Source organism: Aspergillus luchuensis, chromosome 8 (assembly GCF_016861625.1).
Source record: "Aspergillus luchuensis IFO 4308 DNA, chromosome 8, nearly complete sequence".
Taxonomy (NCBI): Eukaryota; Fungi; Ascomycota; class Eurotiomycetes; order Eurotiales; family Aspergillaceae; genus Aspergillus; species Aspergillus luchuensis.
This window is the reverse complement of record NC_054856.1, coordinates 748576-769559: the sequence shown is the minus strand read 5'-3', so window position 1 is coordinate 769559 and position 20984 is coordinate 748576. Positions and strand designations below refer to the sequence as shown.

The window sequence follows — 20984 nt, the reverse complement described above, 5'->3', positions numbered from 1 at the left end:
AGCAAGGGACCGTACGAAGAGGTCGCAAGGCAAGGGAATGGTTGGGTGGAACCCTTGGGCTTCTAGAACGCTGATAAGACCAGTAACCAGTAGGCTGGGTCGCCAACGGAAATTAGGAGCCAGTTCTATAAAGAAAGAAGAAGTAGTATCGAACATCATTAAGCTATTTGGCATCTATTTCTATATCATAATGAGGACCCTCCGAAAGTATTGGTCCCGTTAGGCGAATCCCACCACGGCTCAATATCAGTCAGGCTAGGCAGAGTCGGGTCACCGCCATACGTGGTGCTCGTATTCCCCAGGTGAGGAAATCCACTATCGCCCAAATTCTCGGAGAGCAGCTGCAAATCTGAGTCCCGGATCCAGTCCAATTCCCCAGGCTGACATACGCCTAATTGCTGTGTCGGGTCAGAGGCTGGTTGTCCCGGTCCTTGATGCAGCTGAGACTGTGAGTGGTTGAGAGAAAGCCCTGGGGCTGTGATTGAAGACGTATTGTTGAAGGATAGAGGAACAGCGGCTTGGTTCTTTGGAGCAGTGACTCGGGACTTTTTCCGCGAGGCCTCTGCATCTGAGATGCGTCCTGTGGGCTGTTGAGAGGAGAGTTGATGACGACTCGTTTGGCGCTTCAGTGCCCCGGAACGTCGCATGTGCGCTTGCCAGCGCCGTTGCAGACTGACCAGGAAGTCGCGGGTGCGTTTGGCGTTTTCGAATGACTGGCCTATCTCATCGAGTGCGCGGAAGCAGAGATTCAAGTAGGCGACCATTTCTGCGTTGCTGCTAGCGGTGTCTCCGCCTGGTCGGGAACTTGATATGGTGACGTAAAGGAGCATGAGCGCCGCACTGAAGATCATCGCGACGACTTGGTTGTTCATACGCCGGAATGTATAGTGTTTCTCGTATATGTGGAGGAGTCGGGCAATTGCTATTGATGACTCGACGCACATTCGTCGAGCGTGGTGATAGCCGGGCCCTTGACGCGGGCTGCGGGGTTGAATGTAACTCTTCGAGACCCATGGTCGGTGGGTGAAGATGACGATTTGATGGTATTGCATGCTGTGATCGTATTAGTCTCGGATACAAGCGAAAGTGAAGTCGTAGGGGAACGCGAACGTACTGCAGTACTAGGAGGTGAGGTAGTTTCGGAACATTATCATTTGCGAGGTCAACATCCAGACTGGATGGCAGATTGGCCTTCCAAGCGAAAAGGTCATCCGTAACTCTGTGGCAGAGCCTCTGCAGATCATGGCGTGGAATGTCGGAGCAACCGTATCTGTATCCCGCGTTAGCGTTTGCAGAAGGGCGTCGGAAGCTGGGAACTTACAGAATGTGGCCGACGGGCGATACGATCTCCCAAAGAACGGCGAATTGGCGGCTTATCAGTTCATTCGGGTTCCTCAATCCGTTCTCCAGTAGGTCTGACTTCATTGGTAGCCCATACGGGTGCCACATGCCTTCCTTTTCAGCTCCTAGATCGGAGGCAGGCTTTGGGATAGTGATGTCTCCTGCGTTCATTCGGAAGGGCCTTCCCAGATAGAACCCCCAGAAACTGTACCATCGAATCAGTCTTGGTCTGTAACAGGTCCACCATCACAGGTGATACTTACTGATCCGCAGTATAGCTGCCCCAAAATGCAATCCTACGTACATCGGCCTCATGAACGCTTATGTCGCCCTTTTCAACGTAAGGTGTCGTATCCAAATGCAGTCCGAGATCGAATGCAAGTCGCATTGACATCCCTAGACACAGTCAGTAAACAAACTTGCAGTTCCCGATAGGTCAGCTTACCGCTATAGAGCCAACCTCTGGCATCGCGATTAGAGGATCCCTCGTGTGAGCTGAGGATAACAAGAGCCTGGACAGTCGCAACGCAAGGGGAATCCAACTCAATCTCCAGAAGAGCCTTGGCCCTGTCTGCAAAGAACTCCGAAAGCGATTTTGGAAACGTGATGAATGTGGGATGATACCGGGCTTCGAATGCACTACCAATGGCGCACCTGGAAGTTGTCAGATCAGGTCACAAATGATAGAGAAGCGGGTACTTACATGGCATTCGTCAGGACCTCCGAATAAAAGGGTGTGTCAATCAAGTCGTTCCTCCATTTCATCCTCGCATCCATATACATATCCTTATCGACCACATATGTGCTAGGGTTTTGCCAGGTGAAGTAGAGTTCGACAAGGTGGTCCTCGAGGGCCTGGTCAACAGGCTGCCCCACCCGCAGATGGTTCAATATATCTTGTCCATCATGACGGACGGTCCGTGCATCTGGGCGTTGGCGTTGTTGTGTCGCAGACACGTCTACAAGGTTGAGATTTGAAGTAGCTCCATAAAATCTGAGGTGACCATCACCGGCGATCTTCAGAGTCCCAATGCGATGCGATATCTGCTCAATGACATCTTTTTCCGCTTCGTCTTCCTCGCCACTATCTGACTCATTGTCTCGGTCCCACGCTTGGCTCAGTAAAACGCCCGGTTGTTGAGTGATGTCTGGTGTGAACTGGAGGCTATCAGGACTAGTACTATTCTCGTTGGAACGATTGGAAGCGCCGTCTATGTTGGCGTATAGAGCATCTAAGCTCTCTGCCGTCGGAAGAGTGAACCCCCAGTGTGTCGAAGGATAATTGGCGGACAACCCCGGGTTCATCGCCAAAGGGTTCATAGAAACTTGACTTTTCTCGACCGGTGGTATGAGACCCTGGTTAGGAAATACACTGTGCGATGGAGAGGAGACCTTGGGTACATCCTCGGTGCCACCTGGTTGACGACTCAAAGAAGGAAGAGGAGATGGTGTGTGGGCCGGGGATTGAGTAACGGGTTGGAGCTGCGCATTGTTCCCACTAGACGCCACTGAATCCCTCCTTTTCGCTAGCCCCCGAGGAATTTGCAGGGTATCCAGAACCCTATTCATGCCCGCCTCATCTTCAGGTTTCATTGGGGGCGGTTCCAACCCATGATCGTAGATGAACTGGCATAGTTGGTCTATTCTTGCGGAAAATAACTCCGTCGCGGCACGGAGAGACACTCTGGCAAGGGTACGGTCAGCCTTGTTTGGCTGCGCGGATAAACAAAATGACCAGTTTGATCCTGCGCTGTTCGCTGAAAATTTGATATTCCATCCAGATTTCATCGTAAGACGGTCGATACCCAGGACACGAGAGGCAAATTCAACGAGGCCGACGGAGAAAACAGAGAAACAGCGAGCGAGTTAAACCTACTTCCGCTTATCATCACCGTGTTGGTATTTGCAATCCTTTCCCTTCTTCTCGCAATTGTGGCAGTTCGGAGTGGCACCGTCACACTGGGCGAAATTGCGTCAGCATCCGGGAAACATTATACCAAGTCTGATGATAGGATCCAAGCGAAGAGTTCACATACCCTGATCTTGCTCTCCCGACAAGGAACACAAGCGGTGGTGACATGCTTCCGAGGCGCCCGCTTGGGCTTCTCAGACTGCGGCTGCATGGTGATTTCAAGATTTGTTGAGTTGGTGCGACAGCAGCGCGAGAATACCCCGGGGTGTGGGGGGAGGGTGAAGGGAGATAAGTTCAACGAGGAGGGTGAGAAGAAGAAAGCATCCGGTCACCCAACATCGACTGAGGGCAGTCGGACAGCATGCATGGTCTAAGATGCAATTCAGGGAGGAAGAGGGTCATGAGGACAGACGGAGATGGCGCACACCGTCAATAAAAATGGTCTGGAGTTCTTGTGCTGGGGGGAAGGGTCTTAGCCCGGTCGGCGACGATGCTCTGGGGAAGTGTTGGCGATCCTCTGATAGGCGGGCCTCCCTGGGAAGCGGGGGATATCCCCCCACTCAGTGGGCCAATCAGCCTCTCGGTAACCCCAAGCATCCCTCAAGGGAAAGAAATCCCGCGCTACTCGACGCTTTCTTTATCTCTACAAGTACATTCAGCGCAAATCGCGCCTTTCCCAGCAAATACAACAGTGCTAATATCTTCAGTATATGTGCGGCAGGCTGGCTAGATACACAATCCCTCTACTACAAGTTACCAGTACGCTTAAGCGCCTCGTTCTGGACAACCTCTACCCAGTAGTTATCAGGATCCAAGATGAATGCCACGTACTTCATCCGTCCATCCGTAAGGCGCTTCTTCCAGTTAACGTTCAGAGACTCGAACCGATCACAGGCAGCGTTAAGATCATCGACGGAGACACCTGTAACCACCGGCTGTTAGCGACTCCTCTATTCTCTACGGAAAGCTGGCCCATTAGGCGGGCTCATCATAGAGAATGACTTACAGATGTGTCCGAATCCTTGCGGTTCCGTGTTACCGTTGTGATAAACCGGACCCTCTTGCTTCTCCGTGCCATAGTTCCAGGTGAGCTCCAGCAGACCTTCCCACTCAGAGACCGGGTTGGTGGCACCCTCTCGCTTCTCAGGGTTGGCACCGGGGTAGCCCAGGAAGTAAAGGTTGAATCCAGCATCCTTGTTCTCAATGGTGCGCAGCAAAGTCATTCCAAAGACTTCCTGGTAGTACTTGACGCTAGTCTCGGCGCACTTGACACGGAGCATGGTGTGGTTCAGGCGGTAGGTGGAGGGATCGGTGGTGGTGCCAACATCCTCATTGTGACGGCGGATAATCTCGACCCAGTATCCATCGGGATCCTTGACAAACGCGATGTGACGCATACGGCCCTCGGTAAGCTTCTTCTGGAAGGGGTATCCGGCATCCTCCAGTCGCTTGCAGGCAGCCTCGATGTTGTCCACAGAGACAGCAATGTGTCCAAAACCGCGGTAGGGCTCAGTGTTACCGTTGACCACGCTGTAGTTGGGGTCATTCTCCGTGCCATGGTTATGGGTGAGCTCCAAGACGCCGTTGCGGTCGGTGAAGTGACGGTCACCCTGGAGAGATTGAGGGCCATCGTAGGCAAGGAAGTAGAGGGAGAACTTGTTCTCGGGGAAGTCGATCTGGTTAACCTTGTTGAGACCCAGGTACTGGTAGAATTCCACTAAGCGATAGCGATAGATGAGTATATGAGGCACCTCTGGAGCCTACTATGGAAGGCGAACATACAAGACTTCTTCGGGTCCTTGACCCGAAGCATGGTGTCTGTCGTACAGGCACATTGTTAGTTCAGACCAGACTGATGATCAGGGCAAAGGGAGCCACTAACGGTTAAGCTTATACTTGGAAGTGTCTGTAGCCATGGTTGCGAGGGATCGATTGGTTCCTACATCTCCTGTGGTAAGCTTCTGGAATCGATCCGAGTGGGGAAAGCTATGCTCTGGAAATGATGGAGGCACGTACCAGGGACGATAGAGAATCTTGGGACGAGGACCCTGAGGAAAGATGAGCGAAAAGCGGGAAGCGAAAACATGAAGGAGGGAGGGGGGAAAGGAAACAGAAAGAAAGATGGCTTGTTTGGATTAGTGAGCGGCGTGTGAGGAGACCCGAAAAAAAGGTGGGGGTTCCACCTGCCTATGACGCTATCCAAACAGGTCCGCCGAAAGCTTGCATTAATAATGGCATTTCTTTAGATTTCGCATATGTCAATGTTTAAAATTGGCTTCCAGAATACTCTGCGCATCTCCAGATCTACTTGTTATTCGAAACGTCTACAGTGTTGTGAACAGAGTTACCCACTGGTGGTGATAAGAAATCCGAACCAAAAGAGGGGAAGGATATATACTAGTGCGGCGGGCATAGTATGATCATAGTACACTAGATGAACAATTGCCTAATTAGTACCCACTGCGCACTGAATCGCATAGAGTTCCTGCTAAGAGTACTACTGCGACTATAAGTTCATGTTTTTGGGGAATAAACCCCTGCCGAGACAAGCGAGACCATAGTAATTAGTAGAGTATAGTAGATGGTTCGGTCTTTAATACTCCGTTACTATCAATGACAGTTGGGCAAGGCGGTGAGAGGCGGGATACCCCATACTTCTTTTCTGCCGCCCACCTTTCCACTTACTCCGACAAAGCATCTCCAACTCCCTCTTTCCCTCGCCTTGGCTGATCCTAGTCGTTCACTTTGCAACTTCCTCGTGTCTTCAATCCCCTAGCGCAGGCCGCTCTCGCCCTCTATAAGGTTTGTGTTTTCTTTTTTCTCTCCCGTATCCTTTTGTGTCCCTCTGGCTTGAATCCCCAGGGATCGTCATCCTCCGCCCAAGCGATCTTCGCTTTCGCCCCAGACATCGGCCTTGTTGGCCATTGACTGCCGCCTTTCGTTTCTTTTTCCTCTTCCTTTCCTCCTTTTCCTCCCACGTTATGCTATTCTCGTGTCCTTACCTCGCTCCATTGCTGTCGTGCCCATTGGCCCCCGGCTGTGACATTCCTCCGTGAAACATCCCCCACGCCTCGCTTCCTGCGTTCTGGAACGTCAGATGAATCATACCACGCCTCATTTGACCATGAGATCCGGACTTCGGCATCAGCCTTGGACAGGAGATCCAACTTGATTAGTTGTGTCTTTAAGCCAAAGTGGCAGAAGAGGCTCCTTAAAATGATTCACGTTCGTCCTTTGTACTACCGCCGTTTCGTCTTATCTTGGACACTTCACTCTGCTTTCTACCCTTCTACAAAGCCCCTTATCAAGCCCATTTTCTCTGCCCTCAAACTCCGATCATCATCTACTACCCTCAATATCCCATAATACATCCTTACTGAGACAATATGGCTGAATATGATCATCCAGTTCGGCCAGGTATCCCCGGTCAAACCCCCAAAGTCCATCCCGAACCCCCATACCGTCCTTATTGGGCACGAAGCCCCGTTCAGTACGCGCAAGACCTCCTCGGATACTCCGAAGACCCGATCGAATACGATTACAACGACCGTGACTACTGGGACAACTGCTTCTTCTTTCCCGAAGACTGTTCTTGGTCTCCGCCAAAGGGCTGGATTATTGAAAACAAAACAGTCGAACAAGACATCGCGCTTGGAGACTGCTACGAGCAGCACACCGGAGGCAACATGATACCCGGTCTTCCGGACATAAAAATGCTGGATGCGGAGGCGCTCAGCGACCTCCTAGAGGATAACCTGTCGCCTCCAGAAATCACCTCCATGATGTATGGACATTCCTGCTCCCTCGGCAATGGAGATCCTAACGAGCCATGCTTCACAGGGTATTCGCTACCAATGGCGCTATTTTCGCATACGCATCCTCCCTCCCTTCCCGGCAGCTGCGCAACCTGAGCGCAACATACGGTGCGGCGTACACATGCTACGCGAAGAATGCATCATGTGGGAACCTCACTGGCGTGAACCCTGCCAGTCATCCGTCATCATACGTGACCACCCCGTCTGTGTCCCTAGGCGATGTCGGATCTATTGTTTTCGAACTTGACGATTTAGTGGCGGTCGTGACAAGAATCGCAGACAAGGTCCTTCTTGCCGCAGTCGGGCCATCGAAACTGGGAGATGCCGAAGACGCAGCAACACCGAACGGTACACAGAGTCTTCTGAACGGATCCTCACATCCCGGAGGCGACGACGCAGCCAATGATGGGAGGACATATGCCAGTGTTGTAGCAGCCAACGGAGGCCGTCATGGCCCTAGCTCAGACGCGCAGCTCGAAAGCCAGTACGAAATCGACCGGAGCAGTGATCTAGCCCGTCTAGCGACCTTGAACCTCTCCGCCTCGCCATCCATCCTGCTCGCGCTGGAGTCCAAATCTGCAGCGTTAGGGAGATTCCTGGGCCAGAAACTGGCAGACCTCGAAAGCCCTGAAGATTTCTAAGCCTGCACACTTCACTTCTCACCCTCGATACCTTTCTTTCCCGTACCTTCGTCTGTATTTACTGCATTTAACTTATTTCTTTCGAACTGTATCTATCCGATACGAGCTCCCACGATTCTCCCAGACGTTTTTTACCCCCTTGAGCGTTTCTATTCCAACGATGCGATACATCCCTGTCTCAAATCTATATTTCTTACCTTATTCTCTTGCAGTATATTGAAATAAAGCATGTATCTTTGAAGACGATGTACACATCCAGAAATACATCCGCTCGGATGAATCGATGAGTAAATACACTAGCTTGTTCATTCTGTATCATACTTGGCATCAGAAACATAAGTAGCAACGAAGATACGTAAATGAAAAGGGTATAAACACCGAAGCGCAAGCTTGAAACCAACAGCGACTACTTCTCGGCCCGCCCTGCATCGCAGAAGCCGACGACTTACGTACACTCAAGCCAGCAGACATATTTTCATAGATGAGAATCTCCACATAAGAGCAAGCCATCATATAGACATTAACAGAAGAGTACCAAGTGTTATACGCACCACCATTTACGCAAGAAAAAAAAAATAACAGAGAATAGGAAACAAAAGGATAAAGTTCAATTGCATGCATGCAGCAAAGGGAATATTATACGGGTAGTTAAGAGTAAGTAAGTTAGTTAGTTGCATATATACCAGAAATAAGGGAAAAAAAGATAAATAGTTATCACGCCTTATCCTCCGTAGCAGTGGTAGCAGGTGCAGCTGCCGGTGCGGCGGCACCAGACGCAGTAGGGAGAGTGCCAGAGCCGCTGGTGTTAGTACGAGAGACAGCAGCGGGAGTGGTCGGGGACGGAGCGGTGGCTGCTTCCTGCGGAGGAGCAGCAGCGGATTCCTTTTCGACGTAGGCGGGAGGCTGGGAGCTCTCGGCCGCAACAGGGCTAGTTGGCGAGGTGGTGGTGCTAGAAGCGAACGTCGGGGCGCGAGTGGCGTCCTTGATGACGGTCCACCATTTCTCGGCCTCGTTGGAGTTGGCGGCCTTGAAGCTCAGCTCGGTGTTGGTGTGGAAGGCGTTTCCGACCTTGCCGCTGGAGACGTCCTTGCCCTTGACGCTGAACTTGGAGCCGTCAATGGCGCCGATGATGCAGTCGGGCAGGTAGAGGGAGAGTTCGGGAGCGGGGTCGCGGCGGAGGTCGTCGTTGTCCTTGAACTCGTGGAGGTAGCGGGCGGGGGTCACGACGTAGAAGCCGCTGCTGTAGCCCTTGAGCATGGCGCGGGACTTGCGCTCCAGAGTGCCCTCGATCAAGGGCTTGGTGGCGCGGTGCTCCTGGTTGGGGAAGGTGATGTTGGAGAGGGAGCGCGGCGGGGCGTCGGGGTTGACGAGGATGTGGTCGTTTCTGGTCATGAAGTTGACCCATTCAAAGTCAGGGGGAACCTTTTGCGCGGAGGACAGAATGTCCGTGTACATGGCGCGGTGACGGTCGAGCTGGCCGCCCATGTAGACGACGAACTGCTCCATAGCGCCCTGGACGGTCTGCAGGACATGGGCCTCGAACTGCTGGAAGTTGTTCTGCACAGCGATGAGGTCCTGGCGGTTGTTGTTCTCCTCGATAACCTGCTTGTTCAGGCGGTGGGTGACACCTCGACGGAGAATGTAAGGGTCATGGGCCGTGTCAATCTTGTTATGGGACGCGGCGTCAAGTGTGGCCGTGTGCTGCGCGAGGAGCTCAATGTGCTTCTGAGTGACACCGCGAGCCTTGTCGACAGCCTTAGCACCCTTTGCAGCGCCGTTCTGCAGTTCCTTCGACTTGGCCTTGATTTCCTTGTGAAGACGCTCCAAGGTCGGGAGCACGGAGCCTTTGAGGTTCCTCTCAGAGTCAAGGTACAGGTTCACCATTCCCTAGAGCCAGCTGTGAGCTGATGTCGTCATCTCGTGTGTAATTGGATAATTACCTGAGTGTTGGCGCGGATGTTCTCAAACCAAGAAGCGACGCCGCCAGCGCTCTGGGAGAAATGGTGGCTTTCCCGCAGAGGTTCGTTCACGGTCTGCACGCAAGGAAAGCCCATTGTATCAGTATAACAGGCATCCAACCCTTCAAGTTGAGCCCAGTGTAGCCAAGCGCACCTTCAAAACCTTCTCGAAGTCCTTGGACTGCGACTTGGACACCTTGGCCGTCGCAGACACATACTCTTCCAAATATCCACACATGTGCTTCCAAGCACGGAGACGCTCGAGGAGGAGGTTCGTGGTCTAAACAGTCGCGAAATCATAAGCCATCTATCACAGAATTCTAGAGTATGGATTCCCATCGCCTACCTCATTGCTATCAGAGCCAGGAATGGCCTCGTCATCACTCATGGAAGTCCGACGACTGACACCAGTCATGGCGCTGGTGACGGTCCCCGAACGCTGCGGGAGCTTATGCTCCACGGGACTGACAGGAGTCGACATGGTTGTTGCTGCGGGGAAGGAGACCAAAAAAAAGATGCGGCGTGCAACCTCTCAGGGACACAGCTGTTCAAGGGGAAAAAAGACGGTCGAACGGCGCGCCCACGAGGAATAAAAACTGCAGTCGAAGCGGTACAGGTGGAGGACACCGGAAGCGCGATCTCCGACTAGTCAAGACGGTTGAATCGGCAGACGGATTAGGGGCTTGTTGGCCTTTGTTGAAGCGGAGGAAGTGGGGCGAGGACAAGCAGATGCCGGCGAGACAGACGCTCGGAGGAGAAGGAGGAGGAGGTAGGAAAGAGGCGGTATAAGTATATGTGTGATTCGGACAGAAGTGGAAATCGGGATCTGAAAGATTGAAGAGGAGGAGGGGGAGGAGAAAACTATGTGATTGACGTCGATAAATGAGAATAAATCTCTAAGCGCCAAAAGCAATAAAACGAGATCAAAAGGTAGAAGATTTGTTAACTGAAAAGTAAAGGATCGACCGATGAAGTCACCGCCCAAAGGAGTTTTACCCCTCAATGGCGCAAATCAGGATGACCCACGATTTTATTCGTTCCTCAGATGTCCCTCCGATTCCGGCAAGGGATCACCGTGAAAAGTGTTCCATTGGGGAGGTTCGCCATCCTTTCCGGTCGATTGATCGCAGACAATGATGATGATGATGATGATGTGCTGGCCCGTGTAGCATCCATCGCTTGTCTGCTCTACTATGATCAGGCCATGCCCATTTCGGAAATGCCACCTCCGCAAGCGGATCCCGACTCAGCCACACTTTTCCAGGGGGAATTCAACACTCAAATGGCCATTCTTCTTCTCCCCCCCTCTGGTTCTTTTGTGGCTACGTCAGAACGGGGAGCTCAACCAAACAATCTCATTCATTGACGCTTCACAATCAAGGTTTTCTTGGCTTTCACGTTTCACTGCATCCCTGGTACTACTCTTTCTTTAACACTGAATAAATAAAGTCTGGTTGCAATGATGGAGTTTAGATCTATTGCTGTCGTAACGCTAATGCTATGAGAGTATGAAAGTATTATTTAACAGGTAAACTGTGTATTGCCCCTCACTTGAGAGAGGTCTTTTTTGGGGTAACATGTGCATAATTCGTGCCGACACCGGGTCATGAAATATCTGCTCGTAAAGCGCCTGTCATCTCATCATCGATAATGATCAGGGTAGAAAAATGAAGAAAAGAAATCCCGGACTCCCTGTCCTCCCTGTCAACCCATCCCGTCTATTAGTTGTGAACGCCAGTAAAATAAATCCCCACCCAACGAGTCTAAGTATGTATGCGACTAGCATTCAGGGGCACAACGACAACCCTCCGTGTTTGGTTCAGAAAACACACTGTAACAGGGAAACGGCAGCACACGCTGTTAATGCTTTATGGGATAGGCCGAGTTCAAGATCCCCGGACAGCCAGCATCCGAGGACCGATGAATATGTGCTGAGGTGGTATTCTTTCCGGTAAGTCGGTCAGGCGGAGCCAGTCACGCCTTCACCTGACCACCGAGTGCCTGCCCCAACCTAGCAGAAATAAACTCCAACTCTTTTTCGACACCTGCTCCCTCAGAAGAGAACTTGCTCGAATATTATTCTTAATGAAATCTGCAACCCAATTAGACCCTGGCTCGAGCTTGGACAAGACGCAGTCGACGTTCATCATCGTCGTGACTGGAGGTGGAGTGGAGGAGACCAGACCGGCTGTGGAGCGCATCGATAGCGGAGAAATATGAAGACCCGCGGCCGGCGGTGCGGACATGAGCCTGCTGAGGCGACTGGGGCGCGGAGATGACAACATCCTCGGCGATGACAGCTTGATAATCAGGCAGTTCCGAGTCGCAAGGGCGAACAGTAGTGCGGACGGCGGTGGAGTAGCTTGGGACACGGCTCAGGGTCTCGACTTCGGCATATTGAGGGTGGTAAGGAGTCGCCATTCCGGAATGGATGTAGTCATGATCGACCTCGTCAGAAGGACGGCGGGAGAGCTCAGGGCTGGCGGGGCTGTGCGAGTTGGAACCGGATCCCGCTCCGAAGTAATCGGGAGGAACGCCCAGGCGACGGCTGTCGTTTTCCGGATGCTCCTGGTCGGTAGGGGAGGGCTGATCATTCCCGTTGGCGCGCAAAATCGATAGACGGGTGTGCAAGGCAGAAGCGGAGATGTCGGTGTTGGTCAATGCATTCATCGAAGCAAGGTTCTCAGCCGACAAGTTACGGCTAAGGGTGCCGAACGGAGTGCCAGGGCCACTTCCAGGGCCTGGAGTCCGGTATCCAGAAGGATCAAGTTCGCTGTACAGTTGATCGAATTGATGCTCGCCGTACAAGGGAGGAGCCTGCTGGGCGAGATTATCAACCGCTCTTTGAGCGGACTGAGGGGTCTGGTCGATAAGGTTGTTGTTTTCATCGATGGCTAAGCTGGGGGAGATGAAGATCGAGACGGGGAGGGTCGCGCGAAGCTGCAACAATGTCAGAATAAACTTCCCAGTACCAATTTCAAGACATGGGTTTGCATACCTCGCTGACGTGTCCATCAGGATTCAGGAGCTGAACACGGAACTTGAGCTTGTGACGGATTTTGATGCCCCTGGTGTCAGTGTCCTGCAGGCACCGAGTCAAAGTCTTGGGCAGATCCAGATGACGCGAAAACTGATATCCCTCTGCCATTTCATCGATGATTTCCAAACCGCTGTCCTCATCCAGCTCATGCTCATCGTTCAGGATGGTTCTCGTACTCTTGTATGTGTTGCGGACGGAATCAGGGTCTTCGGGGTTCAGGGTAAGGTCGTGGCTTTCGATGAGCTGCGAAACGATCTGTCCAATGCGAAGTCCCTTAAGGAGAGGGATCAGCTTGAAGTCCACACGGATGCTAGTTCCGAAGACCACGGCCTTCGTTGGTGTGCTGATCGAGTATTCAATCTTGTTTGGCCAGACATTTTCCACGGACTACCATCAGTGTCAGTAAAGAACCTCCCCCCTATAGCTTGGAGTATATGTAGGAACCCACCATTGCGTGCGCAAGCTCAAGAGCACTAGGCTCCAGAGTGCGAATGATACGGAGCGGCCGGCGAACAATAATATCCTTGGCATATTTGCGTCCAATTTCCGCCTTGAAGCGATAGGTCACGTAGGTGTCGTTAAGGCCTTCAACGCTCTCCGGCATAGATCCCTCGAGAACAAGGTTGATGGGGTACTCGTAGTTGCCCGCTGGCAGAACCTCCGTCTTGCTTTTGCCCGCATCTCTGAATCTCCAGGTCTTCTCGTAGAATACACGTTCTCTCCACGACTTTCTACCGCCTCCGGCAGTACTCGACGGCAAATGCCAACTAACCAAGCTCGATTAGTTGTGATTCTTGTCGCATCGGGGGATTAGCGACAGCACTTACCAAACCCGAGATATACCCGTAAGATGGAGTCTGATGTGCTTAATGGACAAGGGCTCCGACAGACAAAGAATGAGCTTTCCGCTCAGATGGGCACTGGCCGCTTCTTCCTCGCCTCCGCGAAATACGATATAATCTTCATCAAGACTGTTATGCGACAACAGGGTGGTTAGCCGTTGCACTCGGGTAAGGAAGCCGGGGTGCCGGAGTAAGTGCGAGAATGGCGTGACTCACCGGATATCAAAGTATTTCGCGTGACTGGAGCTGCCTCCGCCACCAAAGAAACTCAAAGCCATGACGTTATTGTGTCAAACCAACAGCTGCTTGTTTGCAGCTGCTAGTAGAATGGGGGGAGCCAAGAAGATATAAGGGCGTTCGATATGGTTGGAATGTGAAGGGGGAGGAATGGGTGGGCGGGAGGTTGATGTATTTAATCAAACTAAAAAAGGAGAAAACGTAAAAAAAATGGGAAAAAAAAATGGAAAAAGAAAATTTTAAAAAGAAGGTGTCCAAGGAACCACGACAATGCGACGGAACTATGGCGCGAAAGGGAATAAAGCCTGCCACTGATCTGCTTAGGACTGTCCAGATTTGCAGACAAGACCGGGTCGACAACGGGTCCCACTATGAGCAAGGAAGTTGGTGAAGTGGAGACTTCAAAAGCAGCCGTTTCCGTCACTTGCGTCTTTTGGGTCTTCTCGGAGAGACCTTTTTGGCCCCGGGAGTGGCAAGGCGGTCCTTGGGTAGGGAAAAACTTTGGATTAAGTCCTCCCGAAGATGATGCGATTACCAGCGGCGTTGACTAAGCCAGGCTGATGAATAACCTGATGCTCTAAAGATAGAACGATGACTCGACGACGTGACAGCGCTTTTGGAAAATAAAAGAAAAACGACGAGTTAGTATGGCAGAAGTCTTGAAAGGTTATGAAAGGGTAGTATCGGCATCGGCAGCGGAGACAGTGAGAATTTAAGAAGCGGGAAGTAGGCCGAAGGGGAATGTGGATGGATGGATGGCAGCTAGGCTTCCGACCAGACTGAATGTTTGGAAAAGTGTGTATGTGGGGGTGCGGTGGGATGATGTTTTATAAAGGGCTCAAAAGGTAGTAACAACGGAGTAAAATAAAGAAGGTGAGCCGGAGTGATGGGTATTGAGAATGGAGAATCGGTGAACAAGAGAAAGCAAGAGCAATGGAGAGAGAGAGGCGAAAGCAAATGTTCAGCCTGAATAGTACGTTACATCACCAACATACCGGAGAAAAGGCCGCGGGCGCAGGAACCAGGATGTCCACGGGAGTTCCCTTTCGTAAGGGAAACAAGGCTGGAGGGGTGAACTGTCACGGTGTGCTTTTTCCCGCTAGATTATTGATTTGATTTGGTTCAATAGTAGTAATCAGTAATCCCACTCGTTATCGTGACCCGTAATAATCACACGATAAGTGTGTGATTTGATTACTTCTGTTTCGGTTTTCCCCTCGTGGGAGTTGGTCACACAAAAGTGGGCTGCTGGCTATGCCTGCAATGACAGACAAAATAATGTAGAGTAGATTATGGAGTAGAGGTAGTGAATGACTTTCTCCTGAGAAGATATACCAAGACTTTGATCCAAGACCCAGCCAAAAGGGCCCATCATCGTCTGGGATCGTCCGGTTTATCTACACGGAAGCATTGCTCGTAAGATCGGCCCTAGGCCTTGGCGGCAGTCCGGTTACCCGGAGGCTATCACAAGGCAAATGACATTAAATTCACGGGCAGTAATGATAGTCGCCAAATGACGATCATCGAAGTAACATTAATTTATTATCCTTTTCTTTTTTCTTTTTCTTTTTTATGATTATTATTCCACCATCCCCTCCTCCTCCGCCGCCTCTTCCTGGCAAAAGCAGTTCAGTTGGCCTGCGCAATGCAATGGTGTGTGTGCATGCCTCGGGATCATCCTTCCCGCATGATTCTCGATCTAGTCTTCTTTCGGGGGGCAAATCGGGTTAGAGATTCCGCAGGAACAGCCGGTCCTGCTAAAACCTGTGCGCACATCCTAGGATATCATCCCTTCCTTCAGCCCTTCTTCAGCTGTGCCCAGAAGAGACTAGGATTGAGCAACAAAACTATGATAAATGGTCCTGAGAGGGCTCAGATGTTCCATTACCCCTCCCCCTCCTCCCCTGATGCCATCCAAGACGTGCGCGTCCATTCTGCAGGGTTGTCGCACAACAGCTTGCACTTCCAGCTGCAGGAGTTATGCAAGAGATCGTGACCAATTCACCCTAGTATTCGTCACTCCTGAATGCCCCACCAGATGATCTGCTTATCATGCTACTCTGAACCCTGCACCCTCTCTCTCCCCCTCTGCTCTGTTTAGGGTGTCATATGTTGTTGTAACATGGCTCCCCCCCCCCAATTCCACCCCCATCCCTCCCTTCCATTGTGGACACACACACCACCACTCCGTACTTTCTGCAGAAATTTTGCCCTACGGTGGGTGGCATGACATTCTCAGTATCAAGCCATGTGCGGCCCGACACTGATAAGAAACACGGTAAGAAGCGTAACGCCAGTGGTTAAGAAGATCGCAAGAAGAGGCAGTGCGCCCCTCTTGCGTACAACCCTTCCCTGGCAATAACACAACATGGCACGGTACCTATAGTAGTCTAGAATCCTACATAGTGCATGCATCTTCAACGCCAGCTCCAGCCCAAGATTTAAGTCGAGCTTCGCAAGCCAATGCCTGAAAGTGGAGAGAGACGCATTCATTCTAATCTCCTCCGGCAGGACCATTGGCTTCCGACCGCAACTCCACCACGGCTATCCTGGACAGTCAAGTTAGCCCACGCTACCGGACGATACCACCAATGAGATATACAAACTCTTTCGGTCTTCTAGGACAGGGGAGTGGGAGAGATATGAAACCCTTGATATGGATATCGCAATCGCGTAATAATCCATGCAGAGGGAACTGCCAAATCAAAGGGCCCCATATTGGATCCGGATCTTAGCGTTACATTCATTAACCTGACAGGGACGCGAGACACGCAAAGCAACGACGCTTCAAAGCTCTTTGCGGGAACCATCCTACTTGTAGAAGGTGCTCTGCAGCGCCGCTCTCTGCAGAAAACAAGGCCCCTGCCCATGACTGATTTTACTCCCTGTTCGGTGTAGCTACCGCTGACGATGATCTACGAAGCTTTGTCGTCCTCAGACCTGAAGAGCGCAAAACTGATGTACGTACCCCATGCGGAGTGCTGCGGTGCATAGCATCAACTGCAGAACACGCATGGCTCTCGGACATAGCCGTCGGCGAGCCGACGATAATAGCCACATGTAGTAGGAGTAAGGATGCACCGACCGGGGTTGGCAACGAGGGTTTGCTGGCTGACACGAGAGAACTTTCAAGGGAGCTGGATGATTCCATGTGAAACCGCGTCTATAAGGCTTCTAGAATTAGCAATACTAGTAGCAATAAGATCTCCATTGGTACCTGACCTTAAGTTCTCAGTGACCCTTCACACTAAGATTACTTTGTTCATAAGCCACCCGCTTATCCTTCGGGACATACACCGCCGTCGGGTACTTCCGGGGGGCCATCCAACATGTGATCGGAGAGAGTCGCATAACTCCGATACTCGCCACTACCGCGACCCGGCTCTTAGCGGCATCACCACGATTACGAGTCCTGCCAACCGCAAACGTCGATGTCGGGGGGAAAAGGAAAACTCTGGGTGGATTGACAAGGACATTGTTACCCGTAACTAATCACGGCGGTCGTAGCGGAAAATTTTACCAAGTTTTCTTGCCGTAATGGTGACGCCCTCCAAAGGGAAGGGAACTTTCGGGCCGCAACTTCCCCAGTAGCCTAGACACACCGCTAAGGTCTCTTGACGCAAACCATGATTTCACGAAGAGCGCTCGAGACCTAGGTGCACGCGTCCTATCGCGAGGGCGATCATGGATAGCCAAAAAGAATGTGAGACCCACTGTATCGTTGTCACTCCCCATGAGCAACTGACGGACGACTCAACCGTATCGACACTTCAGGGATAGAGTCGGTGAGTCAGGGTTCCAGAACAAATTTTCAGATGGGTATGATGTGCAGAACTAACCTGTGATCACATCATCCAGGCCAGCAAAGTCAATAATGTGGGCCAAGATAGGGAGCTGGGCCCACTCTCAGATTTGGGGCTCGACTGTCAAAAATTCAAAGTACGGCGTCGAAGCCCGCCATTGCAGGTTGTGCTGGGCTGTTCTAACCCCCTTCCCACCACCCAGCCTTCTGTAGGCAGCCTCCATGATGATCCCTGCTGGCCGGATCCATCGAACAACTCTGGTGATGGCTAATCGCACCAAAGCTTCTCCAACGGTGACGCAGCTCGATCACAGGCTCATCAGCGGGAGCACGCAGACCCCGAAAACAAGACCAATGATGTTTGATAACGGCATTTGAGTGATAGAATTCCAAGATTGATGCTGCAAGCGGCCGCCAACGTGCAGCCAGCCATGTTTCACCATCTCTAGGCTGATACGGAAGCTAAGATTAGGTACGGATTGCCGTGGTCCGTAGGTCTTGAAATTTCCCTTCGGCTTGCCGAAAGTACTTTGGTCTAAGGCGTTTAGCTCCGTCATACGAACCGCTGCCCCGTTATTTAGCACAAGGTTGACGAATCACAGGTGACAAGACAATCAATGACTACCTTGGGGGCGTTGATTGTCGTGGCAAGTTAGTGAGACAGATTCGTAAACAGTATCAGGACACCCTTAAGAAACAATTGGTACAGCGTAGCGCGGAAATGCCTCAAATGAAAAGCCTTGTTCTTCCAGATCCTGAGGCCTTACGTGGTCATTGGCCGGTCGGATAACAGCCACAAGCCAGTCAAGGGCCCTGATTCCCGACCGTTGGTCTCGAGCGATGAACCAATGGATGACATCCATGGGCTGAACCAGGGACGGGCACGGACTCACTGCGTTGTCAGTCCACGGCCAGTGGGAATCTATTTCCCGCTCCTTGTCCACGGTTTCTCAGGGCTGCTACGGAGTACGTCGGGTATCCTTTTTAGCATCTGCAAACGCGGGCAGAAGAGGGGTAATTTAAATGAGGATGAACGAGAAAATTAGGAGAGAATTGAGCGCAAAGTAGAAGTAAAGCAACTCATTGTGAATATCTCCGAGGCGGAAGTTGCCGCTGGTCCCACTGATGAATGCCTGGACGGACATGAGATCCCAATGCAGCAAAAGCTTGACGGTGCAGATATTAGACGATGCAAAGTAGAGGCCCAAGGGGTTTAGAGCATCGGGGGTCGGTAAAAGACGAAGGAGTGTACACCGGATGCTGGATGAGGGATAATAGTTTTCGCGCCAATTCGCTGATGATCGTGCCTTCTGTTTCTGGTGGACGGAGAATTTCCCTCCAGTGTTGCGAGTTTGCGACCCAACGGGCGGCGGTCCTGAGCGGCACGTGGCCCGAACCGAGTCCCATTCGTGTAGTAAATTTCCCTATTTACCCGAGTTATGCGATCGCAGAAATCGCAGGAACAGCAGGAACAGTAGCGCTACTGTCTTTGCCCACCCTCTCTCTCTCTTTCTCTATTCTTCCTTCCTTCCTTGTCCGATATGATTCGATACGAGCAATCATCATCTTATCTGCCACCACTGACTAGTCTACTACTTAGCTAGTTATTGCTGGCCCTACGGCAATTTGACCGGGTCATACCTGGCACTAAGGGACTTGCATTTCTCCCCTCTGGAAAATAGCTCGTCCCTCTCCGTGGCAGCCACCCATGCATCGGCAGATGCTTTTGCAATTGGCCGGCTGTCTGCTCGGGATCTCCATTTTAAACACTTTGGCATGATGGTCTCGACCTTCACTGCCACTTAGATAATCTCTTTGCTACTTGACTAGTTATCTTTCTTACTTTGTCTGTCCAACCTAACAAATATTACCAACCCAGTCGTTACTGGTGCATTGAAAGGGTGAACAAAGAAAAAAAAGGATGGTTACACAGTATCAACAATCTTTGAAAATCGAGGTCAACAACATCCCAGCAAACACTTGTGCGACTATGCGCTGAGGTTTAATCGATTGACTCGGTCCGTGACACTTTGTGTCTGTGACGTATCAACATGATCGTCAGCACTGCCCCTTGCTGTCGCTATGGCCTGAGCTCGTTGCCACGTTAATTCGGCATCACTCTCAGGTCCTCTGCCGAACTCTTACCCGATATGCACTCTCCATAGAGACTAAATGATGAGATTCCCATCTAATCACGGTTCTCTTGATCTGAAAGATGAGAGTCTGCACTTCATCCGGCGACTTCCTGAACAAGTATTTTTGATCTGCCCAGCGCCTTATACTCGCATCTGACTCTTCGGATATGACGTTATCTCTATCTAGCTCTTGACTGGGCTATACTCTATAGGAACGATAAGTCCATGTACTGTAGCATCTAGAGCACTGCTCTCACACGCTGAATGCATGACGTGCTGCTACCGGAACGCACACATGACAACATCGCTCGCAGATAGACATTCGGGCACTCTGCCAGCTAATATCCTATAGGCCCGTTCTATCAAAACTGATCGGCTGATTTAACGATCGGGATTAGACCGTTACCCTATCATGATGAGAGCCCCGTTATTGCGATCGAAAGGTAAACGAAAACGTAACCCGTATCCGAATGGTGGAAGGGTCTCGTCCGTTCGATGACTGAGACGTCTTACCGAGGGAATACAACTTTCTAGACCTAGAAAGCAACACACCCCTGCAGGTACCATCATCCAGCTGGTGAACAAACACAGCTAATGGTCAGTATATAGCGCAAACCGAGATTTGACCCTTGGATAGAATGGCAATCGATGATGTCGTCATGAAAGTTCGTGACCGAACAGCCCTGTAAGGGTCTAGAAGCAAGAGACCATGTTGTGGAACCGTTATCTATTCGTGAAACGAGGCTGTGGATGTGACGCGACATCGGTGGCGTTCATCCCTATCACGAAAGCTTATCCATGTCTCTCATTCATTACTGCCTAGGTATATCTACAGATTTTCCGGCTTTTGCTTCAGACGAATCATATCCTACGGAGACAGGGAGCTTATCGTCGTGTGGTATCATTGAGAACCAGACAAGTAAGGTATACGTGCTGTATTCCATCGACCATCAGCATCTTGAAAACTATCAACACTGTATAAGAAACCCTATTGTTCTTACAAAACGTCAAAAAATATACAAATCAGAAATAATACTATTTCAAAAGGTATCGGGTATCGAAACCCCTGGTAATTCATAAATCGCTCACCACATATACATGATGCCTTAATTCCCTTTCCCTGACGACATTGGCGATCTGCTTTGGAATTACTTTGGCAACTACATCAATCCCGCATATATCAAAAATCAAGTAACATTTGGCTATGGGAAAAGACGATTAATTAAAAACGCAGTATATCCCTTGCTCTGCTGGATATATA

At 51.1% G+C, this 20984-nt stretch overlaps 6 protein-coding genes across 6 annotated transcripts; 2 read left to right on the top strand and 4 right to left on the bottom strand.

Annotated features, from left to right (window-relative positions):
* Window positions 1–185: 185 nt before the first annotated feature.
* AKAW2_80265S (transcription factor domain-containing protein) lies at window positions 186–3464 on the bottom strand (the record flags this gene model as incomplete). Its single annotated transcript, XM_041681266.1, has 8 exons — window positions 186–1053; window positions 1115–1270; window positions 1322–1546; window positions 1605–1737; window positions 1787–1995; window positions 2045–3025; window positions 3218–3300; window positions 3378–3464. 8 exons carry the CDS (start codon window positions 3462–3464, stop codon window positions 186–188), a joined length of 2742 nt encoding a protein of 913 aa, XP_041548226.1.
* A 535-nt stretch (window positions 3465–3999) lies between these two features.
* GLO1 (lactoylglutathione lyase GLO1) lies at window positions 4000–5169 on the bottom strand (the record flags this gene model as incomplete). The annotated part of the gene is made up of 4 exons (XM_041681265.1): window positions 4000–4175; window positions 4260–4970; window positions 5036–5071; window positions 5136–5169. 4 exons carry the CDS (start codon window positions 5167–5169, stop codon window positions 4000–4002), a joined length of 957 nt encoding a protein of 318 aa, XP_041548225.1.
* Window positions 5170–6639: 1470 nt separating this feature from the next.
* AKAW2_80263A (uncharacterized protein) lies at window positions 6640–7709 on the top strand (the record flags this gene model as incomplete). Its single annotated transcript, XM_041681264.1, has 2 exons — window positions 6640–7037; window positions 7094–7709. 2 exons carry the CDS (start codon window positions 6640–6642, stop codon window positions 7707–7709), a joined length of 1014 nt encoding a protein of 337 aa, XP_041548224.1.
* Window positions 7710–8423: 714 nt separating this feature from the next.
* AKAW2_80262S (PH domain protein) lies at window positions 8424–10148 on the bottom strand (the record flags this gene model as incomplete). The annotated part of the gene is made up of 4 exons (XM_041681263.1): window positions 8424–9596; window positions 9650–9742; window positions 9822–9947; window positions 10014–10148. 4 exons carry the CDS (start codon window positions 10146–10148, stop codon window positions 8424–8426), a joined length of 1527 nt encoding a protein of 508 aa, XP_041548223.1.
* A 1622-nt stretch (window positions 10149–11770) lies between these two features.
* Window positions 11771–13827, bottom strand: AKAW2_80261S (arrestin family protein; the record flags this gene model as incomplete). Its single annotated transcript, XM_041681262.1, has 5 exons — window positions 11771–12607; window positions 12666–13094; window positions 13156–13474; window positions 13535–13678; window positions 13766–13827. The coding sequence occupies 5 exons, from the start codon at window positions 13825–13827 to the stop codon at window positions 11771–11773; spliced, it is 1791 nt and encodes a 596-aa protein (XP_041548222.1).
* A 1604-nt stretch (window positions 13828–15431) lies between these two features.
* Window positions 15432–15782, top strand: AKAW2_80260A (uncharacterized protein; the record flags this gene model as incomplete). The annotated part of the gene is made up of 1 exon (XM_041681261.1): window positions 15432–15782. One exon carries the CDS (start codon window positions 15432–15434, stop codon window positions 15780–15782), a length of 351 nt encoding a protein of 116 aa, XP_041548221.1.
* Between the last annotated feature and the right edge of the window lie 5202 nt (window positions 15783–20984).